This window comes from Liolophura sinensis, chromosome 6, assembly GCF_032854445.1.
Source record: "Liolophura sinensis isolate JHLJ2023 chromosome 6, CUHK_Ljap_v2, whole genome shotgun sequence".
In the NCBI taxonomy this organism is placed as follows: Eukaryota; Metazoa; Mollusca; class Polyplacophora; order Chitonida; family Chitonidae; genus Liolophura; species Liolophura sinensis.
In genome coordinates, this window is record NC_088300.1 from 218448 (window position 1) to 231316 (window position 12869).

General features: G+C 37.6%; 1 protein-coding gene across 2 annotated transcripts; it reads right to left on the minus strand.

Moving 5' to 3' along the window:
• Positions 1 to 306: 306 nt before the first annotated feature.
• LOC135466684 (actophorin-like) lies at positions 307 to 12382 on the minus strand. 2 transcript variants are annotated; one of them, XR_010444144.1, is made up of 5 exons: positions 12082 to 12382; positions 5935 to 6070; positions 5097 to 5226; positions 1888 to 3231; positions 307 to 1843 (listed from the first exon to the last, which is right to left on the minus strand). XR_010444144.1 is itself a non-coding variant. In XM_064744322.1 (4 exons), the coding sequence occupies exons 1-4, from the start codon at positions 12082 to 12084 to the stop codon at positions 3069 to 3071; spliced, it is 432 nt and encodes a 143-aa protein (XP_064600392.1). In that variant the 5' UTR covers positions 12085 to 12382; the 3' UTR covers positions 307 to 3068. The 2 variants fall into 2 exon arrangements, 1 of the variants encoding a protein (XP_064600392.1); XM_064744322.1 differs by having other exon boundaries at positions 307 to 3231.
• Between the last annotated feature and the right edge of the window lie 487 nt (positions 12383 to 12869).

Here is a 12869-nt window from a genome sequence, read left to right on the forward strand (position 1 = left end):
TACAGGTCACTTACAGTTGTAGCCCTGCAGCTGGGGGGTATATTCAGCCAGGCAAAAGGTAACCTTTTTTGGACAGTGTCATAGCATTATATGTTGCTGCGCCACTTACAAGCGCATTAAACATCACTGGGAACTGTTTCTCAAGGCAGTTGCAACCATCAAGGTAATGTATGCCATCGTATGCAACATCTGGGTGCCTTTCTATTACACCTAGAGTATCAAAGCTGGAATGTTCTTAGGTAAAGGGAATACTGCCAATCCCACAATCAGTGAGGCAGGAAAACATAACTCCACAAAGCCAAGAAATGATGTCAACAAGACTGACAGCAGTATCCTTTATTCCTATTTCACTGGTTTGATATGATGCCAATCAGGCAAAGTTGCTTCTTACAAAATCTCTTTTGGCACAAGTTCATCATCCTAACATGTAGAAATACAGTATTGTATAATACATGTCCATGTTCTGGGAATACTACATTCTAAACAACAAAAGAATTCTACAGGTGAAAAGGTACAAATATCAGCGGTATAAATCAGACAGAAAAAAAATAACCACGAGAAATACTTGAGTTGCAGGGCAGGTTTTACACTTGCCTAATCCTGACAATGCCTTGATGTGAGACAGGCATGAGAACAGAATTGTGCACATTAGGCAGTTTATTTTACTCAGGAATAAATCCCACGATGACTCAAATCCACCCATCAGCTACTGGGCCAGATCTTATGTCTTATCATTCACATCCAACATCATCTATGACGTCACCAACACCATGTAACAAAGTACGTTAGCTGACTGAGTTGAGCCGAGTCCTATCTAGTTCCACAGACACACATGCTTAAGCTGTTCATAATAAACAGGATTTGTACACGTTTACACTTATCAAGGTACACAGAAACGGTAGCAGAATGTCATTCCATGGACGTGAAATACTAAGAGAGGGAGATCTTACTTAAAATACAGAAATACAGTGCCTTTACAAGCCACATATCTAAATCATTTAAAGAACAAAAAGTTCCCAAGAAAAAATAAAATGCAATAAAAGTCTGAATATGGCATCACAGCAACAACCTCTAGTAGAAATACTGTTAATGATATAGCATCCTTACAATCAAATACAGAAGCATTCCATATATGATATATTAAGTGAATGAAAACACTTGGAAGTTCTGGTAGATACAGGGTATACATGTGTTAATAGAGTAAACCTCCTGCCATGTCTACTTACAAACAATTCCCCTTTATGCAGAGCCTAGTTCTTTTTAGTTTTCTAACAGTTAATACAAAACAAAATGAACATTTATACATTGATGATGGATTATGGTCGTGTGTGTTGCATAGTCGTCAATGCTATCCTTTTCACCTCAGAAAGGGAGACAATACAGTTTGGGAGGTTGACACATGGAAGACTTTCATAGCTCAAATGACTTGCACGACTGAATTAAGAACACCAGGCTTCAAAACTGAATAAAACACATCAGAGATCAGCAGACGTACTGAAAAATAGCAGTAAACACTAGGAACAGTATTAAATGATAATTTCGTTTATGAACCAATTACCGCATGTAATATCACAAATAGCTCCATCACTTGCAGGATATTTACTCCGTTTCTCTTGTCACATCAGGTTAACATTAAGTATATACGTGTACATAATAAGCACATGATCACAATAATTGATACTACATGAAATGTCCAGACACCAGATCTATATCATTCTTTGGTTGACATGCATTTCTGCTGGAAAGTACAAGTACCTGGAGAGGTAACAAATATTGTGCTAAAGTCTAAAGGTGAATGCACCTGTACATAGATGTAGATGTACTGGCAGCTATTTAGACTTACCTGTACATGTATCTAGACATACATGTACAGGTAAGTAGTAATACCCAATCTCATGTGGTGGATCAGTGTTTACCTAAACTTGCTGGAGTGTCAGCAGATTTTCCACCACAATCAGAGTTTTAGTGTTAAAACAGACATAAGTACAACACAACATAAGTAAATTCTGCAGAATGACTAGAATGATAACAGTACAAAAACAACCAATCACTTTTAAGGACATAAATCCACACAACTGCACTCAAGCTGGTGATTATAAAGATATCCTGCGACGACCTTCATTAGGCAGCACTACAAAACAGCTTACCCTGGCTTCTACCATCAGCATCAGTAATGGTAACTATCTCTAATGACTTACGCCATACACTTACATGTTTTAACAGTTGTAAGCAAATACAAGTACTTACTTCTGTTTACATTCAGTTCTTTGTGTGCCAAATAATGGTTTCATATTCAACTTTTTGTTTAAATCAAAACTTCTAATTCTTTCTTCTCAATAACGCAATCTAATGATGTCTTTTACAACTGCAGAAGGCATTAATAGGTTGGCCAGACAAATCTGCCGAGCACTTTATTACACATGCATGTGTGAGGAGAAGCCACGATTTCTGTATTTACACAGCACAGTGTGTCAGACAGTTTGCCACACATAATTAATACAGTCTAAAATAATAACATAAATTTATGAGGCTACAACTGAGACAGAAAGCAACACAATAAATAAAAAGGTAAACATAACAACTGTATTGATAAAGAACACAAAATACGTTACTAAAGATTAGGAGAGTACAACCAAATGTGTGTACAGGTGTGGTAAAGCTGACACCAATAAGCCATTAGATTAGCACTGTCACCCCTTAGCTAGCTGTGAGCGTGACAACGATACCTGTACACACTCACCAGTAATATAATCGCAGTCTCATCATGAAACAGCACTCCATTCACTGCTACTTCCACTGTAAGTATCAGTACGGCTTGGATGCATATTAGACCCTGTAAAAAATAACATGCACATTTTTTTGTTTTTCCCTAAAATATTTCTCAAGATGATGAGTAAAAACCAAAGAAAGTGAGCAGCAGTGGGCTGTATGTGTGGTATAAAATCCAATGTCTTTTGTCGTCTGAGGTGATGTCTGAACAGACAATTCCAGTTCACCTCTGTCCACATGAGGACATCTGCATGTCATTATGCAACAACTCAACCTGCCATCACAAAACGCCGCCTCACTCAAAAAGACTTGTCTTTACATTTTTCCAGGATATAGGTAAGTGCTAGCTCCGTGTCATCTGTTGACTGGATCTCTACACCTAGACCCACAAGCTTCTGTTTCAAGGCATCTTTAGTGCTTGTGTAAACCATCTTCTGTTTAATTGTGGCCGTCTCCGGACTCCTGTATAACACATAATAACAATGTCAGCACATTTATCTTTTCAACGGGTTTTCAGTGTTCATAGGTTTCATTAATCTAATCAGGGGAGAGAACAATGTTAACCTATGTGGGCACAAGTAGGTCATACCATACAGGCCCTACTTATGCACAAGTGCATGGAGCCTAATATGGTATTCTCCCCTGGATAAATGTAGACAAATAAGGCTTATAACAATGCAAATGCAGAAATACACCAAAGAGAAGATGAGAAACAAAATGTCATTCCATTACTTTCACAGAAAACATTAAACTCTAGACATCTCAGCTTATCACATATTTTCAGCTTTTGTACACTAAAAACTTAGGAACTTTTGGATTTCATTTACAGTTTAGTAGGCAAAAGAACAGAATTACATAAAGACCTTAAAATGATACTTTTGATTCTAACACTTCGGTTTATCTGCCAAGAAACTAATCAAACTTCACATGAAGTTCTAAAGCAACCATATAAGGTGGGTGAATCAATGAGCATCAAGCAATATTGTGTCAGCTGAAAAACCTATAATCCTATCAAAAATATAGGATTCATTATCCTATTAGACTGGATTTACTTATCACTCTGACTGGGACCAATTACATTTGATATGTAGTTTGTATTATTTGGAGAATTAAAGATGAAACATATTACATGTACTGATGCCCATGTGGCATCACCAATGAATGCAGTAAATGTATCAACTGTGAAGCAGCTCCTCTGATTAAATACAGTGGCCATGTGGTATAACCAATGTTCATGCTGCAAATGTATAAACAGTGAGGCAGCATCTGTGCTTAATTACCCTGCTCATGAGACATACAGTATAACTCAGACTTAAAGTCAAGTCGTATCATGCTACGAGATACTGATTAACACTCTATTGACGCATGACAAACCCTCTACTGAGCTGTGTCAGAGAGACGTGCAAGTTTATTGTCGGAAGGTGTGACAAAGACATCAGTCTCATGTGGCCATCCTTCTCGCCCATGTATTATCATTTTTGTCGCATATGTATGAAAGTTACATCTAAAAAACATTATGCATTTATATTACTGCAAGGATCAAGTAAGTTTCATATCAAAAGAATTAAAAGAAAACTCCAAACATATTAGTTCAGGACAGAATCGGGCATCGCCAAGCTGCAGACCTTTGACCTTAGGTTACTTCTGGTTAACGGACATGTAGGCCTAGCCGCAGCTCCACAAAGTCACATAGACAAAATCTAACTTTTCCTTTATTGTGTTTTCCTTTTTCACCACTTTTATACATGAAATTTGTATTGTAACACTGCGTGGCTGTTGCTGTTGTTGCATGGCATGTCAGCGTCAAAGTGTCAATTTGGTTTTCTAAATAACTGAGTGGCAGAAAATTTTTTAACTGGCAGATGACTCAAAACGAAGATGAAGACCTTCTATGGAAGAAATGAAATATATTTGTCCATTATTTAACTTTTTTGGGGGGAGATGAAGAAGGAGCTAGTTTTAGCAGTTTGTGGCCATACACTACAACTCTCGCGTGGACCCACTCGTAAATCACTACTTAAAAGAAAATTGCCACTTTGCGATCAAAAACACCAACATCAGATATTTTATATCAGTTTCATGCATTGTGTTAGCCTTCAAAAATCTTTTAAATCATTCTTACAATACTAGAACTACATTTTCTGCTGTCAACTTTCCACAGCCAGCGTGTAGGCATAACAAAGCTCAGCCACATGTGTGTTATCAGTAACAGTGGACAGATCATGGGCTCTGGAGGAAAACACTTACCTGCCTGGTTTTGACTTTTCGTCTGATGTGTACTGTAGTATGAACAAGGAGGATTTGATGCCTACACTGTACATACTCACCATAAAAAGAAAGCTAGTTTTGATCTCTGCATATCATTGTGCATATATTCCACATCGTATACAGCATAACGGCACTGCTTCATCTGCTCAGCTTCGTGGAGGGTCTCCACAAAGTCATTGTAAGACTTATCTGAAACATCAGAAGATTCAGATTTATAACATTCAGACTAAATGTGTCTACGCTAATTCTTAAATTTTTGGGACATTTTGTGCTTTAAAGAAATGTGCACATAACTGTAATAGGAATACACGCGTTCTTACATCAAGATTAGTCCATCTAATGAAAAACATATGGACATCTTTCTTTTCCATAAAAAACTGAGAGAAATGTGATACTTTGCTTTCCGAACAACCAATATTTGTACTAAAATTCAGCAGAAATAGAGTATTCAAACTAGCCTTGAAAAACAACTCAGGGGATACAGAGCATCTCTTAAAAGTTTCAAATTAAAACGCAATCACATTCAGATTTATACACCACTTGAGCATTAAACGTGGCCTTAAAGCATTTGATTTTACAGTGAATAGACAAATCAGATACTCCACAATGCCTCGTTTATTGCACACTACTGATATCAACATTTATTCTTCTATTTATTTGATTGTTGTTTAATGCCATACTCAAGAATGTTTCATTGATACCATGGCAGGCACTCTTGTAAGATAACTGGGATACATGTATGCTCTCCCAGTGGAAAAAAAAACAAGATATGACTGAAAACAGTTTAGCTGGTAACTGACCAGGCCATGTCTTTTAACAAGCATATCAAATTTCTAAAACTAATACCAAGCCTTTGGGACAATGAATCCAATCCAAAATCCAGTTCAATGTACTTACTTTTTCCTGCTCTTTCCTGAACTATAACAGTTCTGAGATCATCAGAAAGTCTGTAAATCACATATCGCCATTTGTGCCCTAATTTGATCTCCTGGTAAGCTGATATACATTCATCCGCCACTTTGACTCCCGACGCCTGCAAACAAAATAGGGAGTATACCATGTACATAAGCACTGGTAAGAGCACCAATCTTTGTGGAAAGAAAGACACCTCCTGCCATGATTTCATTTTCACACAACAGCATTGTTGGCGGATCATACCCAAGTCTGAAATTTGTTTCAGAATAAAAAAATACAGCATCAATAGTGCATTGGTGATTAGTGCATATATGTGATTATCACCTATAATATGTCCAACCGTATCATATGAACGAAAATTTTCCCTTCCAGACGAGTAACCATTATTTTCTTTTCCTCCAATCAGGACCAGAAAAAATCTAAGGTCGCGATCCCAAACTTGATAGGTGATCTTGATTGTGATTATGCATAAAGAAATTTTATCAAATGCCATGCAAAACAATGCTCTGTGAGCGCTCTTAAGTCTGTAAATGAAACATATATGAAAACTCATATTTTTGTCCAATAATTTACTATTAGTTTTAATACAGCTTGATCAAATTGGAATCCAAACCTTTCCCAGAATTAAAATGGCTTTAGATATGGCCCTGCAAATACCAGATATGTGTCCAGGGAGGGCAGGGAGGGAGTGGGCATAATGGCCCCCAAAATACTATTTGTGTCCAGGGAGAGCATGGAGGGCAGGGAGCGAGTGGGCGTAATGGTCTTGCAAATACTATTTGTGTCCAGGGCGGGCATGGAGGGCAGGGAGCGAGTGGGCATAATGGTCTTGCAAATACTATTTGTGTCCAGGGAGGGCAGGGAGGGAGTGGGCATAATGGCCCCCAAGCTTGTTCAAAAGACATGCATGTAGCATAGCATATCCTGGTCTACTTGTACCATCTTTGTGGTATTCATATTGCCCTCACCAGCATTGAACATGTAGGTGTTACAGTGGCTACCCTGATAACAAACTGACTGACAAATGACCCACAGCCCTACCACACCCTTGGTGAGAGGCCAACCTCTCATAAAATTTCATCTGTTGCCATAGTGACCTGGTCATGATAGCAGTTTACATGTAGGAGACTCTGCTTCATTGTGCATAAGGTGAATGGGATAGAGCTTTTTCAAAAACATTTCAATCTGTCCTGACGATTTCTAGTATGGCTATTAACCTACAAATTTTACACATTATCTGGATCTCAGAGTGGGTAAGATGTAAATGCTTGTACATGAACACACACAGCCAGGAAATTGTCTCTTCTGCTTGCAGATTTAACCAGACACTGGAACCTCAGTAGGGTGTCGAGTTTTTTATTAAAATAACATACATTTTATTTAAGGTTACACTGTTCCAGTCAATGCTCACATACAAGCATACACACATGTGTACATAACACATACCCATACTCACAGCTGAACACATACACAAACTGAATACATGTATGTATGAGCATACAGAACACAGTTTTCAGAAGGAAACATTTGGGGTAGGTTCAGGCAGAGCCCTGACTTCCTGCCCTGCTGCCATGGCTACCCACCCAACAAGCTATATAATTAGCTGGAGCATAAAGAGTGGTGCCGAAAATATCTGGCAAATCTCAGTATAAACCTGTAGAGTGCATGTTTGTGTGGGTGAGAACAGCCTTAACACTGTGTCCAGGTGAAGGCAGGTTCTGCAGGATTACTACAGTCTGATACTGCTGGAGGCTCTATGTACATCTGCCTGTACAAACACATGTATGCTTGCCGCTGAAGCTATGTCCATACAAACGCAAACAGAAATGTCGAACGAGCCTGGTATGTGAGATCATACATTATCAACACCACCAACAGCGTCCTCAGTCTGATGACATAACAAATACATGAAGGCCGGCAAACCATGTGCTCATCTGAACAAGAGCACATACATTTATAAGTGGTTCTTGTCCTATGTATATTCCAGCTATTTCCACCTTACACCCACCTACTGATCTGAAAGTGCACCATAACTTCTTTACTCCATAGCCCGCCAGCATATATATATACACCTCATAGTTACACTTACTATAATATGATTTGAAGTTGTACCAGCAGTTCTCTATTCAGTGGCTATTGACAACCAACTGAACACAGAGTGTCTTGCACTGGGCTATATTTAGTATCCACCATTCGTCATATCATCCCTGACAACGAACATAAATCATGGCAATGCTGAATGTCTGCACCTCCAAAGGAATTCTACCCGGGTTAGACAAGCAGCGTACGTATGAAATCTGACACAATTTCATTTGAATCAAAAACAGGGCAATACCTAACTTTATCTGTATCAAGGTGCAAATATACATTTATTTGGTCAATACAGTTTGTACTTTTCATTTGCTGTGGCTGAATATTTTGATTTCAGCACTGATTTAATGATCAAATAACTTACAAAATGTAAAGCAGACTAAATATTATATAACCTGGAATGTTGCTTCTGACTTTTCTATACTGAATCATGATTATATAATGTAACAGTCAGTCACCTTAGTCATCTGTCCACACCCTATCTGGGATATGAAGCTAAGAATGGGGCAATCATCTACATGTAACCAACATGTCCATAATCATGGAAACCTCAGTGAGTCCTCCGTTCATAAAGGCATTGTAAGAAAGTCTCACTAAAGTTGGTGGTTCAGGCTAAGCATTCCAGTTGTCTCCACCCATTAAAATGGTTGCCATCGTGTCTGTGAAAACTCTTCAGTATGGAAATCAACAACAATTAAATAAACAAGACACTGCACATGCACTTAGATCAGTTTCTAATCAAGGGAGACTGTTTTGACACCTAATCCCCCCATCCCATCGCCCACAAAAAGATATGAATGATTGCCAGTATTTTCCAAGCACATGACATGCATACAATCACTTTGGTTATGTTTAGAGCTTACAAGGTTCCGTAAATCTGCTATATGTTGCATAGAACACAAAATAGCTAGCTGATGGCATAACGCTGGTGTGTAATTCTGTATGTTGAAAGGTTGCCACACCCACACAGGTCTATTTACAGCAGGCTGAGTCTATCATCACCTGTCTGTGGGGCTACAAATTATAGTCTGTCAGAAAACCTTGATCAGATTCTTGTACAAGATCCATAAACTATATCTATAGATCTTATATTTGTCTGCATACATTTTGTCTAACTTCTTCCCGTGTGCAGAGATAAAAAAACTTTTTTGAAAGAAATAATGCTATGTTTACACATGTAGATTTGCAAAAGGACTCATTTAGGCGACAATAATTTCATTTTGTGTTTTACAGGCAAACTGATATAAAAAAAAATCAAAACAGGGAATAAAAAGAAAAATTTTAAATTCAACTTATTTTGTCTGATCTTAATTTTTGACAAATTTTGCTGTTATTTAAGGCTTTCTGATTACATAAATACATGTGTGTCATTAACAGGAGCAATTACTGGGAAAGTCCACATTTACTTTTACTTGATGCAGAGGTCTGGTCATACATGTACATATAGACCCCCAAATGAGCTACAAAACGCTCAACACTGTCTTATACACATGAATGCATTTAAAAATTAATATTTGGAGAATTCCCCAACCATCAGCTTGTTACAAGACACTCATGTAAATGTATATCAAATGCATAATGAATTATTTGATCTGTTATCCTTACAATCAGCATGAAGTAGGTATTGACCTTTAATAACCTGCCCTTGTTTACTATCTTAATACTTCTGACTGAAGAACCTTGTGTTTCACATTGAACAGTAAATTAAAGGCAAAGAAAACACAAAAATGAAGTATGTATCATATGAAAGACCATTAAAACTGTCCAGGAAAATAGTTGGACTTATTTTTACTACAATACATTTAACCTACTAAAATGCATTTGAATATTGTATTCTATGGTGGCCTTTTCTGACCACAATGGGACCAGTGATGTCACATCAGGTTTTTGTTACTTACCACATATCAGAATGCTACATTTCATCGTTCAAAATGCATATACATACAGATCTATGAGTGCATTTTCTGATCTGACCTTAAAACAAATTTATTTCAGGCAAAAAGTATAAATGTGACGTAATTCATGTGTGACGTACTTGATTAAGCCGTGTGACGTAACTTCTGGGTCACAACAGACCACAGTAGAATCTGATGTTTTAATACTATTTCACTCAGTTAAAAAATTCCCCCAAAAAATAAATTCAACTGTTTTCCTGGACAGTTTTTAATGGTTTTTCTTCTGATATATACTTCATTTTAGAGTGATTTTGGCCCCCAAATGTGCATTCTAGTTCTGACAGCCACTATTTACTCCTTTTCTTGAGTACTGCGTAAAACACCAATCAAATAAATAAATCAATAAAATATTTACTCCCTTCAGAACTTAAAATACACAAGTAGTGTAACCCTGAAATCACAATTCATTATGCCTCAATATTTAGGCATTTTATTTTGCCATCAAATAATGAAAATACTGAATGACAATAAAGTCTCTATTTCTTGAGAGTTACATGTACACTACTTGTGTGTTATGTGAAACTTATCAGTGTTCCTACAGGATAACAGTACTTAAAGCATTTCAATATTTCATTGTGTTATATTATGACATTAAGCTTTAGTTAACAACAAACAGCACAAATATTGTTTTATCCCATAAAAAGTAACTATTTAATCTACACATTTTAACCCTGGGAACAGGAATTGGCAACGTATGGGGAAATCCATTAAAATGACATGTTTTGTCGAACATGACATTGCTACTTACCACTGTGTCCTATCTGATCTAATATTAGATCTTTATGTAATTCTTTACTAAACCATTGTAAGTCTCAAATTAGCGTGAAAACACACATCTAACAAAACATATATGTATTTCTGCTACAACTCATGCAATCATATGACACCTTTTCAAGGTGTACTCCACGTACATGTACTCTTCCTTTGACAAGAATTTGGACTTTGCCCGTAAGGCCATAACCTGTATGTACACTACTCCTTTGATCTTTGTATGATAAACTACAGCCATGGCACTGACTAACATCATACAAGAAGTATCTTCTTATCACAAGTACTATTCCTAACCACCAAGTGTCTGTGGAAAATAGTGTCACCATGGCAAGAGATGCAGGTCATTTGCTGGGGCAGTTAATACAAACACACTGAATTCTATACAGCCCATTTTCAGCATTATCTTCTTCATATATACATGGATAAAGAACAAAAAGGTCACAGATTAATACTGACATAACATGCAACATATAAACCAGAAAAGGTGGAAAATATATATGTATGAACATAGTGAGCAGTAGTAAACCAATAAATTTAATGCAGTATTTAAAACAAATACTGTAAATCTTCAACCTTTTCGACCTCTAAATCGCTTTTTAAGTAGAATTTTTGCATACAATAATATTGTTATGAAAATGACACCAAATGTAAGATTCATAAAACTGTGCAGATTATTTCTCTACACTCTGTTGTTCGCTCAGAATGTTTCAAAATATTTGCCGCAGTAGTGGTTGAAAAGGTTGAAGAATTACGGTAAGCCCACATCACAACATAACTCACAACATAACATTACATAATAATGCAAACAAAAGTTAAAATAAAATGTCTACATATATGGGTCTATAAATATGATACTGATGACAACAGAAAAATGAATTCCATAAAAAGTAAAGTTACACGAAGATCCTTTCTTAGTGACAAAATTAGTGTGATGGCACGTGAGCGATCATACACCGTTTGTCGCAGTCACGGCCACGGTCAAGTGCACTGAGCGTGTCGTCGTCATGTCAATTACTGCAGTCAAATCTAAAGCTAACCCATCCCTGTGCCAGTCCAGAAATTCTGCATTTTAATAAAGTAGAAAGCATTCAGAGTGCCCAGCCCAAATCAAGTTCAGTTCCGAGCAGCGCGCTCCAGGCAATGTTTTACACTTACACTTCAACAGGCACAGTGAGCTGCAGACATCAGTAACACGCACCTGACCACATCTAAATATGCAGATTTCATCCCTTACTTTTGAAAAACTTCATCGAAAAATATTTCAGCACCCTCCCACCTTCCCAGTACAACACAATTAAATTGAAAAACTTACCATTTGGAAGGTAGTTTGGCCTTTTCACAAGGAATAAATTCCGGTGGCAAACGTTTGCAATGATTCAGCCTGGTGATCTTCTCTTGGCGCCGTCTTCAGCAGCTACAACCTCGGCCGCCCAAAGATGCTATTCTCTACCACTGGAAGCCAAAATGATGCTCATAGGAAACCGTTGTTAAGATAAATAAGCGATGAAAATCTTCCAACAACACGTATTCGTGTCACGAACCCTTATTCTATGTCCAAATTTACCGGAAAAGCAGGCAATGCCACAGAGAACAGGATAAAATCCGTGACCTATTTTGTATAGCGGCACGGCGCGATAGGATGCTGAGCAAGCCGCTCGCTCAGAGATGCCTTCTCAAGTCACATGACTGTCACGGTGCGCCTGACCATTTTTGGTAACATCTTCTGATTTTGAGCATTCGTTAAACACGCGGTTAAGAAAGCCAGTTCAGACAATATTATAAGAGTATAAGAAGCGGATTTACCCCATCAATCATCTGTCTGTTTTATTAGGCTGAAAATCGATAGACAAAGTATGAAGTTCATTGTTTTCCAGGGATCATAATCGTATCATCAACATACATGCAGTTCATGTACAGTGTAGGACGCTATTAAAAGCCGTACAGCCAGTTCTGTTCAAGCACGTGTTTGGGGCTTTTTATCTCCGCTATGCGGTTGTTGTTGGAACAACGTTAACGGCAATATGAGTAACCCCTGATGTAAAAATCATTTAGGGCGCCGCTGTTTTAGGCTAGTCCGAGAAGTTATAAAGACGATGCGAT

Excerpts from the sequence above, each read along its gene's own strand:
- LOC135466684 (XM_064744322.1), bottom strand. Across the intron at positions 5,227-5,934 it reads TCAGGAAAGAGCAGGAAAAA|ATAAGTCTTACAATGACTTT; the intron begins GTAAGTACATTG and ends CTGATGTTTCAG. Across the intron at positions 3,232-5,096 it reads AAACTAGCTTTCTTTTTATG|GAGTCCGGAGACGGCCACAA; the intron begins GTGAGTATGTAC and ends TGTGTTATACAG.